The sequence below is a fragment of the Orussus abietinus genome, unplaced genomic scaffold (genome assembly GCF_000612105.2).
Source record: "Orussus abietinus isolate OABI.00-Male unplaced genomic scaffold, Oabi_2.0 scaffold4, whole genome shotgun sequence".
NCBI classification, from domain to species: domain Eukaryota; kingdom Metazoa; phylum Arthropoda; class Insecta; order Hymenoptera; family Orussidae; genus Orussus; species Orussus abietinus.
Window position 1 is genome coordinate 3,071,057 of NW_019396014.1, and position 26,335 is coordinate 3,097,391.

The window sequence follows — 26,335 nt, forward strand, 5'->3', positions numbered from 1 at the left end:
TTATTAAACAAAGAAATACTGCCAGAGAAGAGAGGGAGGCTTCGGGGATTTAACTGTACGGGGTGGAAATACGCGTTAACCCCGAATGTACGAGAAAAAGGTCCTGTTTTTTTTCCTTCTCCTCTCCTCCCTCGGGACGAGGGTGAAAATCTAAAATAACTACACATACTCCTTAAGGGGCGTCGATCCCCGCATCTTGGTTCGGGGTGACATTTTCCCCATACCTCGACCCCCGTAAAAACCCTCCGCGTTACAAACAACCCTTGCACCTTCGACACCTCACGGAGGTATCCGTTTCGCTAGCGATTAAAATTGACATTTAAAATCTCAGGACCTCGTTACTTTTTCCTTCCTTTTTTATTTCCTCCTCCCGTTTCTCTTCTTTTTTCCCCCTCCGAGAATACTTCCGCACTCAATTTCCGCAGGGCGAAATTTCAAGAGAAATCGGAGACGCGCCATCGATCTCTCGCAGTGAGACCCACCGGGTGTCCGGGTGGAGGGCTCGGTCTGTTTTAAAAAGTCGTTATCGTAGCTTCTCTCCCACCTCCCCACCCCCCGGGGGCGGAAAGTTAAGGAGGAATTTGAACCCCGTCCAAGAGGGCGAAGAAATCCTTTGCGTCGCGTAGGATTAATATAGGATGTACCGAGTGCATTATGCAAGAGGGTGGCCCGAGGGGTGGTCCTCTTCACCCCCGATGCCCCCGAAGGGGTAGAGGGGAGAGCTTGGAGACCGATCGGGACGTTTTCTCGAAGCAATGAAAGGATCCACGTGCGTGCTTTGTGCGACTGCCGACTCCGTTTTACTTCGATTCGACCCCCTCTTTCCCGCCGCATTTTTCCGCTACCCCCCGTGCCCGGGAACGTGACGGATATTCTCGGGGTAACCTAACCCCCTTTGTCGGAGGCTGATCAAAGAGAGTCGGGGCTCGGGCTTTTAAATTAAAACTGCCGGGAAGAAGCTCCCGGGGAGCACTGGCCGGTGAACTTTCGACCAGGTGAGACTTCGATAGTGAGAATTATTGCGGAAGATAAATGCAGTTAAGTCATTCAAGGCGGAAAATTTTCCGTCCACTGTATATCAAGATCGACTTTAAAAGTTAACACCAACCGCGCGAATTGTGTTATAATTTACCGCGAAAAGAAAAGGGGCCCCGTAAACTGAACGAGGGATGTATTTCCGAGGGTGGCGTAACGATATCACCGGGGTTACCAATTTTAGCCGAAGACGATTGTCGAACCGATAAAAGATATTCCGATTTTTCTAAGGATCGCTCGAGGAGAGGCGGCAAAAACGAAAGTATCGAGAGATTTCCCAATTTGCGAAGCGCGTCTGCTCATGACTTATGTAAGAGCGGCAATTCCTGGTGTTATACAGGGCCGATGCGTATCAATAATCAATGTGCTTCGCGGGCCGAGTCGCACCGTCCTAAGGTACTCCCTGTTTAACTTCCGGTCCGAAGGAAGCATCAATCTTGGGGCGCACGTAGGCGCTTACAAAGAGTCAGGGAAGTTCCATCCCCCGGTTCATTAATTTCCATTACTTTTCCAGAACCGCTCTCCATTAATCTCGCCGAACGTGGAGAGCGAAAATACCCTGCCCCCCCTCCCCGGCGAACCCGACGCCCCCTTTCGAAATTTAACGATCTCGTAACTGACGATAATTCATAACTACTCCTTTTCTTCGCTCCCTCCGACCGGATGACGGATCGGCTACTCGCCGGTAAACATTTTCCCCCTCTCGCGTGGTAAACATAATTACGCACGACAACGGGCCATTACCCTACGCGAGAACCGACGAGACCGAAGGAACGAAGAATTCTGACAATTTTCCCAGCTTCCATGGAGAAGCGTGCGAAATTTACCCGTGCGTTTTAGGCGACCGAGAGAACGAGTCCACGAAAATAGGAGCCTAGGGGGAAAGGGGGAATCTCGGAAAATCTGTAATTAGCGACGGAAAAGGATTTATTTCCTCCCTCCTCGTGATGTGAAAATCATTTCCCCGAAAACCGGAGGGCGCATCGCGATAAGAAAAATACAAGAGATCTACGAAAATAGGAACCTAGGGGAAGAAGAGGGAATCGCGGATGAATCCGTACTTGGAGATAACGATATCTTTCTCGCGAGGCGTTTCGTGGAATTTTCCTCTCCCGTCCGATTTGAAAATGATTTCCCTAGATCCGGAGGAGGGGGGAGGCAAGTAATCCCGACATCGGGCATCGAGAGGCTATCGAATCTCCTGGGTTTCCTCGGAGATCGTAATTAAAAAGCCAGGAAAAGGGGAAAGGTAGGTCGAAGGGTAGAAGGAAGGAAGGATCGGCGTCCCGACGTCTAGCAGGAGCCTCGAGAAATCCTTTCCAGTCCCCGGCAGTGTCCTCCGCGTTTGCGTTCTTTTTCTCCCCCCCTCACGCGGATGTTCAATGATTGCAGACGAGTCGCGATAAAGGGAAGACAAATAAAATGGGCAAAAGAGAGGAGCGCCGAGAGAGCGACCGAGCGGAGGGCCACGGCACAAAGTAAAGAACACAAAGATAGCCCCCCCGGGGGGTGGGATAGGGGGGCGTATCGAGCCGCGGTTTCGCCCTGAGGAATAATTGGGCAGGAATTGCGCGAAATAAAGTGTAACGACCGCAGGAAATATCCATCGGAGGTCTCGGTACAACCGATCGGCAAACACCGCGAGTGCTCGTTGAATGATTAAGATCCAATTAAGGCCAGAGCGAGAAAGGGCGTAGGTTCACATGGAAAAAAAGGAAAAGGGGATACAGAAAAATGAGGCGGAGGAGAGGAGAAAGGAGAGAAACAAGAAAAAAGAGGAAAGAAAGAAGGAAATGAGAAACCGAACACCCTCGCGCTTCCGCGCCCCCTCGATGGATGAAGACGTTTGGCGGGGGTGCTAAGAGAAAGAAAGTCGGGGCTAGGAAGTACCCCTCCTTGGGAATCAATTTGTCGTCTTGCATTAGAATAATTTTTTTTTCCTCCCCCTCGACCCGACCGATCGAACCCCGTCGCCCTCGGTCAATTGCTACGACTACTTTTCGCGATTACAATTTTATTGCGAGGGGCCCGGATCGCGAAAGGGGTAAATTTAATCGACCCCGAGTGGTCAAGACGACTCCACGGCGCGACCAGATAAGGGAGGACGAAAGACACGTCGAAAGGGGGTAAAAATCGCCCTCCTCCCTCTTACCTACGTTAATGGCAATTCACTTGCGTACTCGCGGTTACCGCGCGATTCATTAATGAGCTCTTCACGGTAATAAGACACAATTTGAGGAGTACCCCAGGCAGACGGGGCATAATGTAGCAGAGTAACCGCGAAATATAGCACGACGAGTCAATTAGTGGAACTTGGTAACAATACCAGGAAGTGGAAGGTATACCCTACACTCCACGTGGAAAAGGCGAACATTCGAGCCTGAAGGGCTCCCCCTTTTCTTGGGGAAATAGAGAAAAAAAGAAATGAATAAATTAGTGCAACTTAATGCACTAACGAAACGACGTTGATTTAACCCGCAGCCATTTTTTCCCCAATAACGAGGCCTCTAACTAACTCGGGGAACGAGCCATTGTCAGTGGCTTAAATCGTACAGAGGTTATTTCCTAGGGGTGAAATTAATATCAGGAATTTCTTCGGTCAGAATCCTTGAGGGTAAAATAAATTAATAAATTGATAAATAATTCGAAGTAGCATTTCGTCGATCGAGGCGAGTACTTCTCTCCCCGTCCCTCCGCGCACGTCAGTTCGCGCGTCCGGTAAAGAGCGTTATCAGGTCACCTCGGCGCAACAATCATTCATTACGGGAAGTACCCTCTCGGCAAATACGCCGCGAGGAAATATCTCGACGGCGATATAAATTGCCGCAATACACAGGAAAGCCCGTCCATTAGCTCGTTTAATTTGCATCAACCGACCACTTCCCATAAAAAAGGCCGCATTAACCCATTGCGGAGGAAAACAACGAACAGCGTTTCGCCCTTTCGCTTTTACCTCCTTACGTATTTCCCGATTTTCCCGCGATCCCTGGAAAGTCGGTAATCTGAAACAATTACGAGGACCCGAAAGAGAGGGGGCCTTATCAGCGCGAGATACGGCAAACGATACCGCGATTACGAAAGGGTTAGACCCGCCTAAGCACCCCCTGTAGGGGGGTGTTACCCACCTCCATAGGGTGTACCGCGTGATACAAACGCATTCAACCCTTTGGGCGCCAACCAGCGTGCCAGGGCTCTGGAAAGGGTAATCAAATTACCAGCCCCTCAAATGTTTAAACAACCGGGCAGCTGCTTCAGAGAAATATTAATACTCCCCCACTTTCGCAAACCGAACGCACTTGTTTGTTCTCTCTCTCCCACTCTCGCGATACGCGATATTGAAATGATTACCTCGAGTTATCATAATATGCGGGAGGTACGAGTATGGAAATCGGAGCGGATGGAAATTAACGGTGCAAATTAGGGGCCAGGATAATTGATAGAGAGACGTCGATCGACGACTCGATCCCCACACTTTTTTTTTCATTCCTGTTCAATTCTCCCTATTGATCAATAAATGGGGCGAGATTTGAAGAAATAACTCGTTTCGATCTCTAATAGATACGAACGTACTCGTCGGTATACTCTCGCGACAACGGGCGGGCGGAAGATTACGCAAGAAGGTAGCATCCAAGAGCGACTCACCCCTTTCCCGAGGGACCCTCGCGGCGGCGAGCCGTGCCGAGTCCGTCCCTCCTGTGGCGTGGCATCGCGTCGAAGAGCGCCTCCTGGAAGTCCTCCGGGAGTTCTCTCGGGTGCGGACCGATCGGCGCCGAGGACTCACGGGGGGACCGAGGGGCGATCCAGGGCGATCCGCTCGGTCGGGCGTTCGGCGGCGTACTGAGCTGACGACGGGCACCCCTGGCCCCGTTAGGCCCCTCCCTCCGAGGGAGGTGCGCGAACCGAGTGATCGAAGCCCGGTGGCACGGGGGCTCCGGCTTTTTCAAACGCCACGGGGAGGCTCCTCGTCTCACTTGGAAGCGGCTCGGAAATTGTGGGTCCAAGGCGGGCGGAAAGAACGAGTCGGGGAGCCGATGCGCTCGCGAGAACGGTCGGCGGAGTACTGAGCCGGCGGTGGACACGGCGACCGAGGCCTGCGCCCCTGGTTCCGCTAGGTCGCGCTCGCGACTCCAAAGGGTCGAGAGGCCCCTCCCTTCGGCTGCGCCGTGCCCTCGAGGAGCGGATCCACCGGGGGTGAGAGCAGGGAGCACTCCCCCTGAGCGTTTCCGAAAGTTAAAAAATATTCGCAACGTCTCCCCGCTTTTCAAACACGCGACCCCCTTGACAAATTTCCGGAATAAATTTCCCCGCGGCGGAGCTTACCGCGGGTGAGACCGATCCTTACGTACCTTCGGTCCGTTTTCGGAATATTCTTCCTCGAGATAGACGAGCCCAAATTCCATAAGCCGAATCAATCCGCGCGGAAGGATCAGAGGGTGAAAAAGGTGTCAAGTGCGATCGAGGGGATGCGCGAATAGGTGTGCTTAGAACCAACACGGGGTGCCCCTTCTGGAGGGAAAACCCTCGAATATGAAATTTCGATACGTCTCCCACCCTTTCCCTCCCCTGGAATTAATTCAACCCCTCAAAACGGATGACCTCCCCCTAATTTAAAGGGCCTCGCCAAGCCTCCTTCGGATAATTTCTCGCGTGATGCATATTCCGCGGCCGTGAAAAATCATCGAAAAAATGAGGGCGACCAGGTTCCCCATCGCATACTAACACCACCTATCGGGTCGCCCGGGACCATCGCAGCCATCGGTTATTTCCCGACGGGGATTCCTTCCTCTCACTTTCTTTTTTCCTTCCCTTTTCTTTTCCATCCTTTCCCGGCCCTCGTTATGAATAGTAATATGCAGTATTTTATTTGGGACGCTACGCGGGAAATGCTCAGGGCCCTCTGAAAAATGCGACGACCGGTACGTCACTGAGCGAGGGCACCTGGCGTGGCAGCGGTTCGAAACCGTTCGTTACCTGCAGCACCTGTTCGCATGGCGTGCAGGCAAACCCCCTGCAGGAACACATGTCGCGGAAGGAAACACCGTCGCCGCTGTCGCGCGGCGAAAAACCCGAGGGGGAAGAAAAAAAGAGGGAAACCCTCGGGAAAAAAGGGGGGGTTAGGGGGGAGAAAAACTTCACGCACCGACGGGCACGGCTAGCGTTTCCATTTTTAAATAATTCTAAGGCACAGATGACGGCAAACGGGACTTCCTGCCGCGGGGAATGGACAGGCTGGCATAACGGGCCAGCGTGTAATACGCTCCCGTGAAATTATGGGGAGGAAATAATAACCCCCAGGAACGAGCAGCGTCCGTCCGCCCTACACGGGGCGCAGAATTTCGAATTTTCACTTTTTTTTCTCTCCCTCGCTTGGAATTAATTTTCACCGCACAACTAATTATAACACACATGTGGGGGGTGGATTTCAATTTGAAATTAATTTACAGGTATGGGATGTTTTTGGTGGAGGAATACATATTTTTTGGAAGTTCCTGGGAGTTAAAATTTAGATGAACTTTTTCTTCTCTTTCGAGGAGTGCTTTTTCAACGGGGGGGGGGAGTGTCTCGCTATAAATTGTGCGTTTGTAGAGCGAGAAGTCGACGACTTTCGCCCCTTCCTCCTTTATCGAGCGCAGCGGCAACTTCGGCCTGATTCTCATTACAACTGAATCCGTATACCAGACTTTTGAGGTTTTGCGAGCGCATGACGGCCAAGTAAACTTCGCCCTCGTAAATTTCATCCGAACTTCCCGGGCCGGCCCTGCGGCCACTGGAAGCATCTCCGAGGGGATGTTTCCCTGTGGCAGGAAGATTTCTTCCGGCAGTCTTCTTTTCTCCGAGGGGCGCCTTCCTTCGGAAAGCTCTTGAAATTTCTTCCCGTTCAAAGGGAAAAATCCGTCTCATCGTCGGAGGGGTAGGTGCACGTGTCGCGGGGGTGTTTCGTACGTCGAGTGGACGGCGAGTTCGCCACGGCTGTCGATATTGATCCGACGCACGCGACCTATTCCCGCTAACTCGTCTTACTGCTTTCCTGGTAATCGATAGCGAAGTGCCCGATACCCCGCAAACGCCCACAGAAATTTCCACGAGGGAGCTAACCTCGGGGGAAAAAATCGCCGAACCTATGAGCTATTTACCGAAAAAAATTCCGTTCCACATGGAAAATCGAGTTTGCGCGTCCCTTTAAATTATTTCTTGAAGGCTGAGGACCGAAGACGTCTTCTCGGCCGCAATTTTCAGTCGGGAAAAGGCCTGATGGCGGCTGATTGCGCGTTTAAAGGATGCAGCCGGAAGAATGGGGCGTTGACTATTCCTTTCTTGACGTAGAGGTTCGGCAGATGTTCGCCATGAAAAGGAGGTACTGTCAGGGTCACGTCAGATGCGGCCAGTTGTTTAGCCGACGCCGTGGGAATAAGGCCGTGGCCTCGTATCGAGAGTCGAACCTCGTAATTGGCCAACGGAGGCACAAGGTGAATTAATTTAGTTAGTTAAAACCCGCGACGTGCGGTGCTTATCGACGTACAGCCCGTAATACGTGTTACCAGAACTCGTGAGTCCATACAATTGTCGATATTGATTTACATTTCTGGACCTTTGCCCACGCGGGTTTACAGTACCTGCTGTAAAAGCCAGCTGCACGCGGTCGGGCCATTTTTCCCTGTTTTTTTTTATTTCGCAAAAACGCGGTATTTAATAAAATAGAGTACCGCACGAAACGGCGTATTCAAAAAGCAGGAATTACCGCGGATTTTGCACGGAAAGTAATTACTTCGACGACGCGGAATCTCGATGGATATTCAGTTGACCGGGTCAAAGGATCGAATTTGGAAGTACAAGTACCAAATTGCCAGGAATTAGTAGTACCGACTTTATGTAGGGGATATGCGCGTGTTCCATTCGTTGCTTCGAACGAGGCTGCACATAATTCCAGGTACGGGAAAAGAGTTCAGTAGCCCGCAAGCATTTTCACTAACCGCATTATTTTTCAATTTTCGGCGCATCAATTTCAACGAGAAAACTCCGAGGCCATTAAAGCCGGGCTTTGACGGGTTAATGCGGGACACGGGATGTAAAATCACCATCCGACATTTTTTACCTATAAAATGAATGACCGAAAGGTAACGGGTAAAGTGGAATTAAAAATTGCATATTAATCGCTAGCGAGCTGGTTAAAACGGAGCAGGGGAATGTATTAGTCGAACCATGGTATGCACGGCCCTCAGAGGGTGTAATTGGATTCTCAAGACACATAGGGTTCCATGCCCACTTGCACTATACCCCGAATGAACCCGGAAAGCCACGATGCAGTGATAATCCCGAATTTCTGCCTTGCTGCATCCCTTTACTCCGCTTCAGTGGAATTAACATCGACCCTCGCTTATGCCTAGATAACGACTGCATCAAATTTAAATAACTAAAAAATAGCCCCTTTCCCGTAAATAGCAATTACGTTACCTGGGAACATTGGGTGGTACTGGTAGTGAGCGAAATCCGAGTAAAAAGTGCAAATTTGCGTTCACTCTCTTGGATGGAAGAAACGGAAGAACCCCGATTCCCTAACTAATCCGAAAAGTGGACCCTTTGTCGGGGTTTCGAAAACCCCATAAAAATGCACACACATCCAGGCCATATTCTCGTAAATCCCGGGATCGACGTTTTTAAAAACGGTCGCAGGAAAAATGGCGGAAGTTTGCCCGGAGCGTGCAAGATTCACGGGGAGGAAAATTCGAGCGCGGGGTGAACTGGCAAGTCGCCAACCAAAGGCGAAGGAAAGTTACGGACGACAAGATGGGAAATATCGGAGGGGGTTAAATCGACGACAACCCTAATAAGACCATCGCGTGCATACGTATCTAATTATCCGCGCGGGCTTTCAGGAATACGTTTCCACCCTATATCAGAAGGGTGGCCTTTTCTTCCCCCGTCGCCCCCGGGACGGCGTGTCGAACACGGCACCGTTTTTCTCATCGATAACTCACGGGGCAATATACGAGGAATATTCGGGTATGAGTGTACACGCGAGTACACCTGTATATAAAGTATAAACCTAGCCCGTAAAACTCGCACAAGGGCGTACGTGACAAATTCCGAGCGGTGCTCAACGGTACTACAAAATTTAATCAACTCTCGTTTCTCGGCGCCAGGCCCAGCAAAAAATTTCAAAAACTGACCAGTCGCAACATTTCGCTCGAAAAAATGAAAGCGAGTCGATACAATTCGCAGGCACTCGAAGCACCGGCAATTTGGGGCTCTTAGCGCGATACATAGATCCCCCTGAAAGTAATCCATGGATTTAATCATTTTTTTTCTGACACGTGTTCATCGTAATTATCAAGAATAACCGCGATTAACATCTACCCTATCGATCCGTCTACCTCAGGGAAGTCTGGATTTTTCCTTTTCAACGGAGTAATTTTCTCTGGTCGAGATACCTTTTTCCTGGACGATATCGACACGGTAAAAGGGGCGAGGAAATTTCGGGGTGGTCAGGGAATTTCCTGGGGTTTTCTTTCTTAAGCGGCACGGCGGACACGCGAATTCACTTACTCGGCGGAGAGAGTCCGGGGATGCGAGGACTTCGCGGAGTTTCCCTCTCTCTCGGCCGCCCTCTTCTCGTCTCGCTCGGCCAACTAACAGGATTTCACAGCCGACCGGAAGTCCGAGGTTTCGCTCCCTTTTTACCGCGCTTCTAGAGAGCTCGAACGGCTTCCCTCGGCGGCACTTTCGAGGGAGGATTCCCCCGTGGGTAGGGGAGGAAGGGGGATGCTCGCTCACCGTGTCAACCGCGATTCGACACCCCCTCGCGGAAATTCGCCAGGGCTAATCCAGATCCGACGAGGTGAAAAATCTTCCCCAGGCCAGACCGACTTCTCGGGATCGAATTCGGCCCTCGAGGAGATAAGACCGACGCATAATGTCGCCGAGGGGATTACGACCCCTTGGACAAACATCCCCTAGATGCTGCGAGGAGACGCGGCGGGACGGAATTTAAAGGGAAAATTGCAACTTCGTGTTCGCGAGTATATCAACTGACAGGGCGGGATCGTGATTTAACAAATTATCGTTCGATGAAGAGGTAAAAAAATGTCAGACAAGAAAATTCAAAAGAACCTTTGTCGCTTCGGGGGTATCAATTGATGGCGGTAGCGCGACATCACGATTTAATAAGCTGTCGTTCAATGATGTGAAACAATTTTTAAATTATTCTAAAGAATACGGATTCCGATGTAATGAGAGCGAAATCACCACGTAGGACTTCCGGTAGTCGGCCTCCAACTTGCGATAGCGACGTTCTCAAAATTATTATATCAATATAAACATTAATACTCCCTTGAAATGTGTCCATAGGAAGACTAATATTAACCGGAGGCACACGCAGCGGAAAGGTAGACGAAAAGGTAAACGCGTTCGGGATCCCCTCGGATTAAATCCGACATTAATTCTGGAAGTGGGCGGGATCCTCCCCGGGAAATCTGGTTACTCAAATCACTCCCTCCCGGGAAAATATTTTTCAAACATAGAAACCACCGAATCGTTGCCCCTCGTGTGACCGAAAACCCCGGTAGTCGATTAGTGAAAGACCGGATTCCCCGGTCGGAAAAAAAAAAAAGAACCAGCACTCATCTCATGGGACTCGTTCCGCGTACTTCGGCGGCGAAATCCTATCCACGGTGGAAATTCGCGGCCAAAAGTGAAAATCGGAGCGAGCATTAATTCCGGGAGAGGAATTCGCGCGATCAGGGTGGACCGGAACCGGAAGCGGAAGCGGGGGGGTTTTCCCGGACAGACCGCAGCGTTCCCCAAACGACTTCTCGCACGGCCGATCTCTGGACGCACGTACCCGTGATAATCGCGAGTGCGTGCACGGGGATGAAAAGGCCGAGGTGAAAAAAAAAAATGGAAATATAAAAAGAGGACCCGAGGGAGAGGCGAGCTCCATTCGGTCGGGGCAAAACGAGCTCGCTCTTGCGCTACTTACTTTGAGCCGGCCGCCGATTACGCAAATTGCAACCAAGATCGATTCGCCCGAGATAGCGTGACGCCGCGGATCCGTTTATACGTCGTGCGAGAGCGCATATCCGGGGACAAGCCTCCCTAGCTTTTCTTCGATTTCTCATGGGGGTTCGGGCACTCCCGCGCCCGAGATTGTTCCCGCGAAATACCGACTCGTGATTACGAGGGAGAACTCGTCTCGGAGAAGACCCCGCCACCCTCGAGGTACCTCCTGCACGTATTTTCATGATTTACAGAAGGGTCATATTTTTATGGCAAATGATAAAATCTAATGTGGCATTTGATGTCCCAAAAATGGCAGGGTGCCCGGGGCGGCGATGATGACTCGCGACTTAAAATGGCCGAACTGTGAAAATCAGAGTTCATTCCCAAATAAAATTAGGATAGTTTTTATTATTTTTTTACATATACATATAATGGAGGAGCGGTGGTACGAGTTATTTTCAATATTTTGGGGGGGAAGTAATCATCTCATTGGGAAGAGTGGGATAGACTGGGTATAAGAAGTGGTATCGTTACAAGGGTTTTGCGTTTCGATCGGGTAGGAAAGGGGACCTCCTGGGGAGAATCGTCCATGGGGGGTGCAAAGAGGTCGATCGCAGGGTGGATCGAGCTCCTGTGAGGGTAATTATCGAGCGGGGAATTATTACAATGCCGGTCTCGGTGAAGTTCCGGGCATGAAACGCCCTTTAATGAGAGCGCACGTCGGGAACACCTGTCTCTCCATTTTCCAGGTTCGACGGGTGTACACTGGCGGTCATGAATGGCTTCCTCGTGTACATGGTGGTGGTAACGTAAACGTAATGTAAAAAACGAGAACTTATGTACTTGCGGTACCTGATGTATAATAAACTGGAATCCAGGGGCGACGGCAGGTTCGAAGGGGAAATGCACGACCAGGGTCTCAGGGCCTCGTGCAGCTGCAACTGCAACCGCAGAACGCTTCCGGAAAGAAATTTCTCCGCACGCAAGCCAACGAGTTGTTCCCCGGTAATTCGATTAATGGGAATCAATGGCGAAGTTTCATTTACATACAACATGGAAATCGAAAAGAAAGCGACAAAAATAGAAATCGACTCGCATCTCATAAATAACAAATAGCCCAACATCCCAGAAAAATAATAAAAAAGCGAAATTATCCCGAAAATATCTGGACTTTCTCGGAGTGAAAACAGAAAAACAGGTGTCGGCGCTGTCTTGACGAAATGTCGCAGATTTGATAATATCTCCGGTTAGTTATTTTAAGTGGAACTCATTTTTAACGGCTAGTATTAATACAGGAATCTCGTGTAGCAACTAATTCGAGAAGAGGGTATTGTTTTTGCGGAAGACCTTGAGGGCAGAATTGCCATTGTGCGTGTCGAGAAACGTTCGCGAGCCCTCTGTATGAAGCGGGGGGTGTCGGGCAGATTCCCTCTGCGTTTCGCCCCGTGGGGCACAAAGGGTGAAAACCTCCCTTCTTTCCGGGGCTCGACAAAGCCAGCCAGGGGATCGGGCACCGACGGAGAGGTTTCTCGGGGTTGGCACTTTCTCCGGAAAGAAATTACACCGCGCGCGATTCCGCGCCGACGAGTCGGTCTTCCCGGTAATCCGGCGAATCGCGATCGATCGCCGATGGCCCTCCGCTCGCGGAAAGGGGTGCGGAAATTAAAAGAATTGTCGGGCGACCGGTTTGTCGGCAAACTCAGGTAAAGGGAGGGAAAAAGAGAGAGGAGGGGAAAACGCGCCATTGCCGTCGACGGACACCTAATCAACGCTTTCAGGTGTTTCCATTGAAGGCACCTCCGTTCGCCCCGCTATTTATTATTTCCTTCAAATGCGTTAACGTTAATTGCCTGCCTCTTTTTCATCCCCCTGCCGTAGCACCCTCCTCGCGATTTGCCTTGCACGGCGCATCGCTGAATCATTGCAGAAAATGACCCGGCCCTCCTTGGGGACGAGAATAACGAAATTATTCGACTATCCGAACCGAATATCAAACAGTCCATCCGACTCGATTACCGAATCGAGTTATCTCGGTCGCCGGGGGCTAGGGTATATATATCTCTTCGATAATTCGATCGCTAAGAAAGGAACCGATAGTTCGATCGCCAGAAAGCGACCCGGCGTTCGATTCCCCTTTCTCAACTTTTCTCTTTAAAAAAAAAAAAATTAAAATGATACCATCGACGCGATGATTCCCCGGCTAACCTGTACTTATAATACGCGAGAGGAGAATAATATAAAAAAAATGAATATAGAAATTAGTATGCAGAAATGTGTATCTCTTTTTTTTTTCGTTTTACAAAATACGTGTTTTAGAATTACGGCGACGGTACGTAGGATGTCCGTTCCCGGATTTTTGACATTAAACATTTCACCCGCGTCGCTGTAACGAAGATGCAGGGATCCGTGGTTTATCTTCCTCTCCTTTAATATTAAAAATAAGCCGAATTTCAAGTTGCACACAATCCCGCCGAGAAACCAATTCCTATAATGCGTTTCGGGGCTCCTCTCCCGTAGCGACGCGGTTATGACTTCGCGTGTTACAATGTATCCTCATTTCTGGGAATGGAATTATATTAAATTCTTCCCCTTCTGGCGGAGAGTTCTGGTTACGGTATTAAAACGAGGTTCCCCCGTTCCTGGCACCTTTTTCACACCCGCGTTGCATCACCCTCCTCTAGCGTAAAAAATGAGTTATCAAATATCACGTTGTACCTCTTGCCCCGGAGCGAGGCAAATTGAAGACCCATCATTTTTCCCCATCATATGTAATATTCCCAAAATTCAAAGATACCGCGCACTTTCCCCCTCGCCAGGAAAATTTTAACCGAGTACTAAAATCCCCGCCAATTTTCCCGCTTTTGCCAAGACCCTAAAAATTCCTGATTTCCCCATTTAACCCCCGACCATTATTAAATATCAAATTTCGGGAGAAATAAGCGCAGGGAATCGTCATCGCGATATTCGACTTTCGGGCCTAAAAAACAGGATTTTTCTTCTTTTTTTTCCTTGAGACGTTCACTCGGTTTCAGAGCGAAGCTCCGCACCCCAAGTTGGCCGAAGGGAAGACAACGAGAGCTAACGGCTATAACCAACCCCCGGGTGGCCGGATCTTCCCCAGCGGGAGATAAAACACGCGGATGTCGGGCTCGGCCAACTTCGCGGCCACTTCTGGGGCTAAGACCGGCATATCCGTGGAAAACTCCGGGAATAAAGAGCGGGGGAAAAGCAGGACGGCCATTAAGGGGCGGATCGAGTTGGCCGTAGTCGATCCTCCGTGTCTTCGGTGTTTGCGAGGGGACGAAGGGGGCGAAAGGGAGTCAGGGATGGCGAACCTCCTCGCATTATGCTAACGCCTTCCGCAGTGCACCCCCTAGGCATCTAGTGATGCCCCCTGGCGCGACAACCCCTGCACCCCTGTGTACCCCGATGCACCGCCGATGCCCTCGCGCGTTGCGTGCTCGCATATTTCACCCTCACCCCCTCACCCTACCCTACCTCGGATGCAGTTCCCTCCCCTGGTCGGCTATTCGCTTTTCTTGCCTCCGTTTCGCTCTCCGCAATTTCGGGAACCCCGCTCGATCCTTCCGCAAAGACCCGACAAGAACCGGGGACATCCTTCCGACCGACAAATTATACGAGGACGAGTCTACGCGATTTGTCCTCGACTTCGAGGATGAACGGGGGCGGCGATGCTTCTCTTCGCCTTGGTTTGGGAGATTTCGACGATCCTGAGATCGAGAAAGGGACGTTTCATAAAAAGAGATTTACGTGGAAAGTCCTTACAGGAAATCCTCTACTTTGTTCTTGTTCCTTAATGCAGAAAATTAAAGGTAGCATGACGTTTAAATTAGGCGCCAAGCACGGGTAGATAGGCGTCGAGTTATCGGTGACAACGATAAAGAGGTCGCGCGAAATTATCAGACCTATTGCGGCACGGCCGAATGAAGTCATGCAGCAGGACTGTAACACGTCGTACGTCATTTCCGTTAACCTCGCGATATGATAAAACAAGCCGTGATATAATGACACTTTCCTTATCGCGGGCGGTGCATAATGCACATTGCACGCGATGCACCAGACAGGTAATACAAAGTGCAGAAAAATAAAAGAGTGGGGGGATGGGAAAAGCTAACTGCGGGATGAGTGACCAGATAAATGACCAGATAAATCGGCACAGAGCGAACGAACTTGCAGGAGGTACAAGCTCGCTCGCTCATGCTGCACTGCAAAAGGGTTAAACGCGGGCCGGAGGTTACCAGTCGGCAGACCTAGAACTGGTAACCACGTTATTAGTTTACAAATGCCCTCAGACGTAACGAATGTCGGTATATTGCAATCTCAATACGACGAGTTGAAGGAACGACCTAGGACAACTGTAACACCGCTCTAAGGAAACTGCTGCTTCCCTTCGGTGTCCTCAGAAATTCGAGATATCGTAAACAGAATCTGCATGGTCTGATGAAAAAAGACTATCTCAGATCCACTACCCTTCGTCAGCATCGACTATAAATTATTTAAAAAAATGTATTAACTAAATATAAAACCTGGAAGCGCAAGTGGAAATCAAACCCCTATTTAAGGAGGTATTTTATAGGTAACCGATCATGAACGAATAAAATCGAACCCGCCCTATAGGGCACTTAATAATCGATCGGGGCAGACGTCTCCAAGCAACCGCGGAAAGGCGTAGGTCACCCCAATTAGGATACATTATTCCGGAGGGTGGATTATCGGTTCGTGCCTTAAATATTAGCGAGGTCTCGATAAACGTCTTGGGCCTTATCATTCCGACTTAATCGGGCGATTTAGGCAGTCGCGGGGCTATAAATTAGGCCAAATTAGGATTAAGGGACGTGCCGAGCAATACCGTTAAATTCCGTACTCGACTTTATCGGATTATTCGGGCTGCGTCCGGAGGGTGGGAAGAAGGAGCAAACGAGGCACGACCGGACGGACAGAGCAGCGTGTTCTCGTGTCATTTTCAGCCTCGTTGCCTGCTTCTTTCCCAGGGTGATGCCGAATCAGCCCCATTGGCGGAGACGCGACGTCAAAGCAACCCTTTCCGAGGGGGAGGAACTCGCTCGCCTAGAAAACGCGATTCGCCGGACGAGCGTGTATGGAACCGATTTTTTTTCTCTAGCCGAGTATTCCGCCAACGCATAGATGCACCTTCCCCTCGGATTTTCATCCAAACTCTCTCCTTTTCCTTCGGCTTCAATCCGGAATTTTAGAGATATTGAAATCGTACGGATCGTGAATCCGTAAGGTTGTCGAATTAGTCCGAGACATCCCCGTTCCTGTTTGGGGGTTAAGGGGTGAATTCAGAGTCGGAATTTCACGGATCATCTCGCGGATATCTTATTTACAATTCAGCGAGTCCTTCCGTCGAGCCGGGTCGCGGTTCGTGACGGAGATTCGGCTCGGCCCTGCCTCCCCCAAACAAGGGAGGAAAATGTAACGTGCCAGAAATCGATAAGCCCACCCCCTCCGACAGGGCCGAATCGAAATAAGACGACTCGGCGACGTCGGTGAGTGGCGGTGCCAAGGCTTCCGAGTCGATCGGGACCTGGGGTTCGTTAGGGGATGAAGGCACGACCATCCCTGCTTTTTGCCTCTCTTCCTCCGCCCTCCGAGAACGTTTCCTGGCCTTAAAGGGTCAAATTATTTATACAATTTTTCTCTAAACTGGACACACCGCATATTTCGACATTTTCCTACATGACTATAGAGACCCTAAGGAAGGTACCCATGAAATTGAAATTAGAAGAACGTTCTACAAAAATATACATTTTTTACCCCAGACTGGAATCAAGACGACGTCGAGTTTTCATAATGACGGTTACTTGGCGCGGCGTTTTCGATGAAATGTCAGATTTTTTGTTCACCGGCGGCGATTATACTTCTCGGCGCCTTTTTCATAACCTTAAGGCCCTCGGGCTGGATTCCGACACCGGCGCAGGACGAAGAGAGCCCAGGAGAGACGTAATAAGGACCCGAGGAGCCACTTACCCCTTTTGCGGAGAGACCCGCTCAGACTTGCAGACGTTTAACATGAGCGTTTGCAAATTTATGGTCGCCCGGGTCGGAAGGAAGGGCTCCGACCTCGCATTAATTTTCGACAGCGGAAATAGCGGTTGCACTCAGGGAAACAACCTTGTTACGCGCACTGAATCCCGACTGGTTGCTCCGAAAAATATACCCCGACGGATACCATCTGGTAATGTTGTACCGACCACCGAACAATGAGGAGGTAGGTAAGAATCATATCCCAGCATGTACCAACGAGATGTACCGCATCCTTCAATAAACAAGAGTTCAATGTCTGTTCCCCTCTGAATTTTCGCGGACTGAAAAATAGATAACTCAACGTGTATCACCCGGGTACTCGATATAAACAACGAAGACTTGGTTCCTTCCCTCAATTTCCCTTGCATTTTTACAACGCGCACCGAACCCTGCCGGTTTGTCCTAGATAAAGAGTTATCGTTTCATCCTCGAATCGCCACTCAGAAAAGTAACACGGAAACAGATCAAAGGGAATATCGTGGCACAAGACGTCCCCGATATCCCTGGAAATGCAAAAGTATACAACCGGGCTTGTCTAGAGTGCTTCCATCGAGCCGGCAGTCGTTTGTCAGGCGATACGTCTACAACTGTATCGGATGTAATGCCCGGAGAACACGCCCGTTAGCGTGTCCCTTTACATCCCCCGAGTCGACGGAATCGAAAGAACAAAAAAGGTCTACCGACAAATTATTGCACCGCCTTCGACGAGTCCGCGTTGGCGGAGCTCCGAATTTCGATCTTATCGGGGAAGAGGATCAGAGAAAAAAAAACCCGAAAACCCTTCATTACGAACCCAAACACTGGTAACCACGTTCGCACGGCGACCCGGAGATATTCCGTAGAGATTTTTTTCCGGGTTTCCCGGGTTTCCCGGACCCCGACCGCTGCGCGCTTATCCTCCCCGCGAGCCACCCCTAAGAGGGTAACAGACTTTGGGATTTTCCCTTCGCACCTGGGGGCGCGAAGTGCGCGGAGAAATTCAGGCGAAATTATGAGATCGATCCTGGAATGCGAGGGAAAAGAGAAAATGATCAGGCTCGAGGTGTTGAAAAGGAAAATTAAAATACGTGGCGCGGACTTTCGGGCAAAGCAGCGAAAGGGGTGGGATAGCTGTTAAAAAATCTCTGGTGCAGGCCAGACCGCCGCAACAATTTCGAAATCCATGAGGTTTCCTGTGGCTATAATAGCGCACAAAGGACGAGGACCCTCGCTTTTGTTGCTGCCGTGTGCGAAACGTAACGAGCGCCCTTGGACCGCGTTGCATATTTCAGAAGGGCGTGACGGAAGTGCCGAAGTGCGCCGTCGAAAAACGCAAAAAGTTGACCGGATGCAACACCGGCGTTGTATCGCCCCGTTGTGCAGCCCCCTAATTAAAGCATCCCCATTGTCGCCATTATCGCGCCGTAGAGCAATCCTCTGAATTATACCTCAAACTGGATTTCAGGTTCACGCAGCCAATGGCGCCGTAAAAAAATCGGAGAAAAGCGGACGCGGTTTTCGTTCCTCTTAGTTCCACCCCTGGGAAGGAAATCCAGGCCGAATTTCGGGAAAATTAACTCGGCCCCCCTTTTTATGGCATTTATGAACTTCCTCCCTTGAATAAGCATCCGGCTTACTTCCAGTCTCGGTCGGGGCCCCGAAAAGTGGCCAGGGTCGAAGTTTTCTCAAAATCTCCGGGACGAAATGCGAGCCGAGTTTTGCGGTTAACCCCTCTTAGAGGGTAGCGGGTGGCTTTATGGATTTATGCTTTGCGGAACCCCGGCGGAATCTTCCCTCCCGACCGGACGGGGGATGCTGGCGTATTAAGGAAGCATCCAGCTCTATGGGGTAGGGAGCCCGGTCCTACCGACGAAGGGCTTGATAAAGTAAAGTGCAATGCTCCACGGATGCGGCATAATTTAAATTTTTAAGATAGTCGAAGTCACTTCCGCAGTTTAGTTTCAAAGCAAATTATCAAATCGATTACGACTTCATGGTATGTGGTCTAGGTATTCCAAATATCTGTACCGGAATCAAATTGCGGAATAAAAAATCTAGAATATGGAGTACATCCCTCAAGGAGGACTCACCTCTCTCAGCTCCTTGATCTTCAAGCCCCCCTTCCCGATGACGCATCCGGCCTGGCTCTGGTGCACCAGCATCCGGACGTCGATTTCGTCGGTCCCGTGCTTCGTGCCATTCTGAAATCAGTTCGACGAGAGCCGGTGAGCTCGCTCGAGGGAAGAATTGGGGAGAAGCGAAGGAAAAGCGAGGGAGTAGACAGGGCCACGCCTCGCGACGTCAATCCGGCAAGTCTCCGCGGAATTCCATCCGGAATTCGCGGCGGAATTCGACGCGCCGCAATGCCGCACATCCGGAGGCCTCAGATCTCGTCGGAGTGACGTGACGTTGATGACGATTTCGATCCCGAAGTCCTCCAGAATATACGCGACGGAGGAAAAAGTCGACGTAATGTTTTTTTACGGCCGCCATCGCGATGTTGGACTCTGGACGACTTTTTCGCATTTCGAGAGAAGTATTCCGAAGCTGGTCTCGCGAGGCGGGGCGTAAATTAAAATTCGCATTTAATTCGACGTCGCAGACTCTAGCGGGATTTAAGATTCCGGGCGAGAAAGATCGCGGAAAATGAGGCCTTCGTTTCTTTTTCTCCTTTTTTTCCTCGCTTTTACAGCCCCCGCGGGAGTCGGCCGAGATTTTTTTTTTTTTTTTTTTTTTCAGGAAACTCTTTGGCGACTGTCGCGTGAATTACGCCCGGCAGAAAAAACCACTCGGGCTCGGAGGTCATAAAACATTACGCCAGAGGCCGGTGGAGCCGAATGCTCGATGCGCTCTGACATCTCGTCGGATTGACGGGACGTTAATAACGATTTAAAGTGGAACGAGCTTCCCAAAATACGCGTCACCGGGGAAGATCGGCGACGGTCCCCATCCGACACGTCGCGGCTTGAAAGACCTTCGAGCGACTATCGATTCTCCCCGGGAAATTGGGATAATTTTAAAGTCAGTCAATCGAGGCAATTTCGGTGCCTCCCACCTCGAGCTAAATCTTGCATAAAAATTGCACGCCGAAAGTCGGCGCGATGCTTTTCCGATGAGAGCTCGAACCTCCCCCGGCAGAATTTTTATTGAATAATTCAAGCCCAGCCTCGAGTTATAAACATTGCTCGACCTCTGAACCCTCTTCGAAAGCGATAACAAAAAAAAATAAGGAACTTATTTTCCCAATAGATCCAAGAATTCTCACCTGGACCATGCGAAACGAGATAAACCGTAATTTAATCTTTTATTAATAAATTGAAATATGTATTTATGAATTGTTGCTATCTTATATGGGCAAGGACGATCCTTCCTTGGTAATATGTCGGGTTCTACCCCCTTGCACTGCCGTTACAGAATTAATGTCGGTAAAAAAGGAATGGCAGGGTGATTTCAGTGACGTTATCGCAGCATCCGGCGCCGGTCCAGGGAGACGTTCCCAGATCAAGAATTCTCGTAATACGCCGATCGCAGCCGCGGCGAATTACCGCTATATCCCCTGGAAGCTTCTGGCTATTCCCCGGGAAAACGCATTTACAGGGTCTGCAAGTCCGACAGCTGCATTTCCCTCAGCCCCGGAGGATATCGATTACCACTGCCACTCGACGTCGCTCCCAGGAAAATTTCCCGGGAAATTTCTCCCCGCAAGGAAATATCGTAGGGAGTTCTTACCTCTTCCAGATTAGGCACCACCTCGTTCACCACTTGGAGAACAGTGTCCAAGTCCGAGCTGATGGTCAGGACCCTAGAATCAGAAGAGCTCCAAGAATTACGCCGATCCGGCCGCAAGGACGAGGGCGTGCATCTTTCCTGGTCCGTTACCAAGCCCTACCCAGTGAAAGGAAAAATCGTAGCGTTTCGGGGGGGGCAATGGAAAGACGATTTCCTCTCCCGGATAAATAGGACGCTTGGTTATCACCCACTCCCTGGTATCAAGGAAGGACGAAGGCCCTCGTCGCGTGAAGGGACTGACATGCTCGCGTCGCATCCGGGGAATTTTAATCCAGACATGGTAATGCGACTTTGTGACGACGGAGTCGGTGTTATCAGCCTTGATAATAATGCCGTCGCCTCGTGTAACCACCGGAGATTTTTTTTTTCCACCCGCGAATGCGACGCGATCAAGATCAATCACCGAGGCGCGCGACTCGGCGATCCTTATCGATCGGAAAATGACACGGGGCTCATGGAAGCCGGCATAAAAGTCCTGGCCGAGCTCGGATGTCGTTTATGATTCATAATTCGTAGACCGAGGGGTCGGCGAAACCCGACAAGGGGTACCCAGCTTTAAAAATTAACCGGCGGAATAATCACCCCGACACGTAATCGGAGCCCTGGGTACTTTTAAGGGGTAGGCATTAACCGGAGGTTTAACTGCGACGGTTCAATTAATTAAGGTCAATAGTAGGTACCCTTCTTACGTTTAACAACCTTTCCGTCGGAAAAATGACGTTTTTACAAGTACTTTCGAGAATCCAGGGAAAGAGATTTAACTTTTAAAGAGTGATTAGGGAAATTATACCACTGGGTGGCGTTTTACGTGGCTCTTGAGGTGCAACTAGAAGAGCATCTAATTGTAGAACCGGGGAAAGTGAAAGTGTTGAAGGTAGGCGGGAAAACGTGGAAAGTGAAATTATTGGAGTACCGATTGGAATTTTCAAGTATAAAGTGCTTTCCTGGAATTTTATGAAAAATATTGAAAAACAATGCAAGGGGCGCAGGAATTATTTTGCCAGCTTCCAGGCTCCGGGGATGTCCAGCAACGGAATGGAACGGGTCATATTCGGTACCTAGGGGAGAAAGAATTCGTGTTTAATGATTATTAGTCTCGACGGGTCGATTAATCGGCGCGTTCGCCGCCTCGTAAATCGACATCCGTCGTGCATCGCGTAAGGACGGTTATTACACCATGCGTGTGCATTATCGCACACGCACCTACGATTCGGGTGACACGGCATCGGCGCGATACGGAAGCGAATCCCTGATGTACGTTTATGTTCATATAAAAAGAAAGGAATTAATAAAACCATAATGCATCGAAAGCAAAAACTGGAATAAGTGCCTGCACGAGAGATTTGTCGAACAATTTACAAAATCGATCGATGCACCGTTTCCACCGAACCCCTCCATTTCTTGGGAGATATAGGTTTTAATCCGAAAGATCCAAAGGCGGTACCAAGAATTCCAATTGAATCGTCGCGATAAAAATGAAGAATTCCACCGTCCCGCTCGAATTCGCAGGAAGTCCCTTGAATCAAAGGTAACGCGATTACCCGCGCAGGGCGCGCTGATTGCGCGAAAATGGATCGTCGAAACGTACGTTTTAATTTAACTTTTGACCATTAATTCCGACACGGACCGTCCATCAAGGCCGGCGCGTGCGCCGATGCAGTTCCACGCCGCGCGGGGTGCACCAGAGCGAACGCACCGACACCTAATAACATATGAGCGTACGTTACCGATCCATACGTGGACGGCACCGTCCCCGCACGTCCAGGAGGTCTTGGTTAGTCGTAAACCCATATTTCAATGACGAAAGCGGCCATCACCTCGGACGCGATTCGATACAGGGTACAAAACGTGAAGAGGGTGCCCTGCGGATCCCAAACATCACACGAGACGACGTAGGGAGCACCACGGGCACGCACGAGGAAAAGGGTGAAAACGAGAAGCGAGATTCATGGTGCACCGGATCGGCACGTGAGAAGGTTCTCGGGACCGTCAATGATCGGCTTAGGACTTAAATTCGGGTGTAAAGGGGTAGCCCGAAGTCGGGGGGATGGACTACCCCAGGACCCCCCACGAGGACCCCAATCGGGCGCACCTTCTGAGCTTCGAGGAATTCCCGCCGACATTTAAACGTCTAAATTTTATAGAGTTTTGTGAAGTCGTGTAAAAAATTATTTAAATGATTATGAAAAACGCCATAAAGTCGGGAGTGCAGTTAAGGGTTGATCAGCCTTGTGGAGGCGCTTCTTATTAGCGTACATTTATTAGCCACAGGTTAAACGATGCACCGAGCAAGACTCGTGTCCCGATGCTCGTCGGTGCTCGATGCACATCTATGCAAAACCTGTTATCAAAGGTCTGTAATAGGGCTCCACCACGGGTCTGAAAATCGGGTCTCACCCCATAATTAACGGGAGGGGGGGCGAGGAGTACGCGCGCCCTCAATCGACGACATCCACTTACGTATGTATGTACACAAAAAAGTTCCTAAAGACTGTAAAAGAAGCGAGAGAGAAAACAATAGGAAGAAATAAAGAGAGATGGGAAGAACGACACCAAACGAAAAATGCATAGAGGAAGACGAAGGAAAGAAATTCTCCCGAATTCTGCGTCTCGAATGTTTCATTTTTTTTTTTCCAACGCTGAAAAGGGCAGTGACTTAAGGACTGCAATCTTGCACGCGAAATGCACGCACAAGACCGAAAGGGAAGACAATACGAGGCGCGTGGAGAGAGACAAGGACACGCGCGAAGAAGCGACGAGAATTCGTGGGAATAAATATGGAAAGCGAGAAAGAGAGGACGCGAAGAGACCAAGCAGACACCGAAAGCCGAGGTCCTTGCAAAGGGAACGAAAGGATCCTTGATCCTGTATCCTGTATCCTGGAGAGCACCTCGAGATCGCGTTTGATCGATCCTCTCTCGCTCTACCCAGTTCTACGGGAAAACGCAGAAGATAAGGTTCCCATTTTCGCCCAGAGGAGACGCATTTCATCTCGGGGCAAATTTAATGAACCCGAAGAACCCCTTCGCGCCCAGATGCAGCATGGCTCATCCGTGATCACTTTTTCCCCGTTTTCTCATCTGTGCCGGAAGCGCGACTCCAGGACGCGGAAAATTTCTGAAAAAGGGAAAATCAGAGGTGCAAGGGATCGACCGATCTCCCCGAGCTCGACCCAAGCCAAGCGAAAGATATACGCCTCCCTCGCGGCTGAAACATTGATTTTCATTAAAAACAATTATCAAGGAATCTAGAACTGTCTGACTCTTCGAGGAAAGTGACTTGCTTTGTTTTTTAACAAGGGCTTGAAAAACCGACCGAAATTCGCCCCTCCGCATTAAGATGCCGCGGAGGTCGAAATATTAAATCGGAATACCGGAGGTGTTACGAGGATTATCCGTATTCCTTCCAACCCCGCGTACCGTCGCAAATGACGATCGTCGGTCTTGCGAGACCAACGATCCGAGGACAGCTCCAGGGGGGAGGAAGCCAAGAGGGGAGGAAGTCTCACAAACTGCGCCTAAACGCTCAATTTCCGCTTAAATTAAGACGTCGTGCATCTTCAGCACCGAGGCGCGTTAAATCCGTCTGGTGTCCAAAGCGGAACTCTAAAACGGAACAGGGTCAGAAGCGGAGACGAAGAGCGGAGGCGCGACGAGACGCGGGATTCGTCAGCTGGCACAAAGACCCCGCTTCGGGCACCGAGGACCTTGGTAAAAAGACACAGAGCGTTGACACAGGGGAGAAGAGAAAGGCGGAGATAAAGAGAGAGAGAGCGAAAGGGAGGCAGAGACAAAAGGAACGGGGAAAGAAGAGCGGAGACAGAGCTAGAGACAGACAAAGAGAAGAGAGGAGGCGCGAAGGAGAGATAGAGAGTGAGAGAAAAAAAAAATAGTATAAACGTCATGGTATAATAATACTGGCGCGAATACCGCAATCGCATGGCAATTAGAGACAAAGAATTAGAGAAACATTAAAGTAGTGGTGTTGGCATTACCGTTCGGGTCCGGGGCAATCGGGTACAGTGATTGAGGCTTTGTACTGTCGGGCCGTGGTGGTTGGTGGTCGGTTCATTGGTGGTGGTTGGTGGTTGTTGTCGACGGGTCGCAAGGGCGGTCCAATTGCCGATCGAGAACGTCGGGATCCGTCCGAATCCGGGCAGACAACGGCAGGGCAACGGCAGGGCAACGCCAGGATAACGCCGGGGCAACACCAGGGCAACGCCAGGGGGGCAACGCCGGGGTCGGGGCGGGGCCAGGGCACAAACCATATCAACCATATCAAGTTAGACCAAGGTCCCTCTCGCAGGGCTCACCTTCTTCCACCCCCTTTCTTTCACCCCCCACGGAACAACCCCCCGCGACGAGACCTCGCGGGGGCGTCGACCGTCGGATATCGGATTTCGATACTCGCCCCCTCCCCTCCCGAAAAATCTCGCTTTAATGCCCGCTCACCCCTGGCCGATCGTAATCTGCTTCCTACCCTTCTTCGCCTTTCCCTGCGCCCCCCTTCGCGGGGGGCACGGGGGCGCACTTGCGCCCTTCCGAGGCATGACCCGAGTACTCTAAGTACTCCCCGAGACTGAGGCTACACGAGCGTCGTTTCGACGTCCGTCGTAATGCCCGTCGATTTTGACGCTCGTGTGACCGTGGCTTATATTTCGGCGAGCGAGGGTCGATCCTCCGATCGGACCGTGGGGGGTCGCCACCCCCTTTGGGGGACGACGAGGCCGGGGATGCTCTCGGCCCTCGCTGGGAAAGCTTCGGGTGATAAGCCGAGTTCCGGGACGGGGAAAGGGGGGCGGAGGGGTGGGGCATTCGGACTCGGTTCGTGGTCCCGGCGCACCCCATGGGGAGGAGGGGGGAGGGATTACTCTGCAGGGTCGAATAACCCCCCGATCGCGCTCTCGGTGCTCGTTACGGCTTACCCGCTCACACTTTTATCAGAGATAAAAATGATTTAATTACTCCAAGGAGATAACCGTCGAGTCCCACGCACCCCCAGAGTCGTTCCGGGTATTAATCGCAAATCTTACGTGACTCGACCTTACGCGCTCGCAAACTCGCCGGGAGTGAAACTCCGGTATTTCATACATCCCGTAAAACGCAATAGGCGAGCTCCAATGCTAATTACCAACAGCGAGAAGACCTGGGCGCGTCAAAGTTAATTACACCTCCGGCTTCTCTCTCTCTCTCTCTCTCTCTCTCGATTCTGCAGTTCCACTTTCATTCCCGCGACCGTATCGCCAAGTTTGTTAATAACAGTTAACAACTCATTTCCTAACATCGCGCGGAGATGCCATTAAAGTGCATGCTCCGAGGAGCGGTATTCAAAGCGGCACAAAGGAATCCTACTATCCCGCCCGCCCTTTCCAGGAGTTCCCAAAAATCGTCGCGAGGTGGAAGGGAAGGTAAAGGTGGAACTCCGAGGATAAAAGAGCCGACTGAATTAACCTCGACTCGCCTTCTGC

General features: G+C 50.6%; 1 protein-coding gene across 6 annotated transcripts in view; it reads right to left on the minus strand.

The window, feature by feature from the left end:
• Positions 1–26,335, minus strand: part of LOC105695562 (heterogeneous nuclear ribonucleoprotein K) — a 110,005-nt gene that overhangs the window by 30,230 nt on the left and 53,440 nt on the right. For all 6 annotated transcript variants that reach the window (XM_012417214.1, XM_012417215.1, XM_012417208.1 and 3 more), the window contains 3 exons: positions 24,863–24,906; positions 20,809–20,881; positions 19,170–19,280 (listed from right to left, as the gene is read on the minus strand). In XM_012417214.1, the coding sequence (XP_012272637.1) occupies positions 19,170–19,280; positions 20,809–20,881; positions 24,863–24,906 (228 nt within the window). The remainder of the gene's footprint in view (positions 1–19,169; positions 19,281–20,808; positions 20,882–24,862; positions 24,907–26,335) is intronic.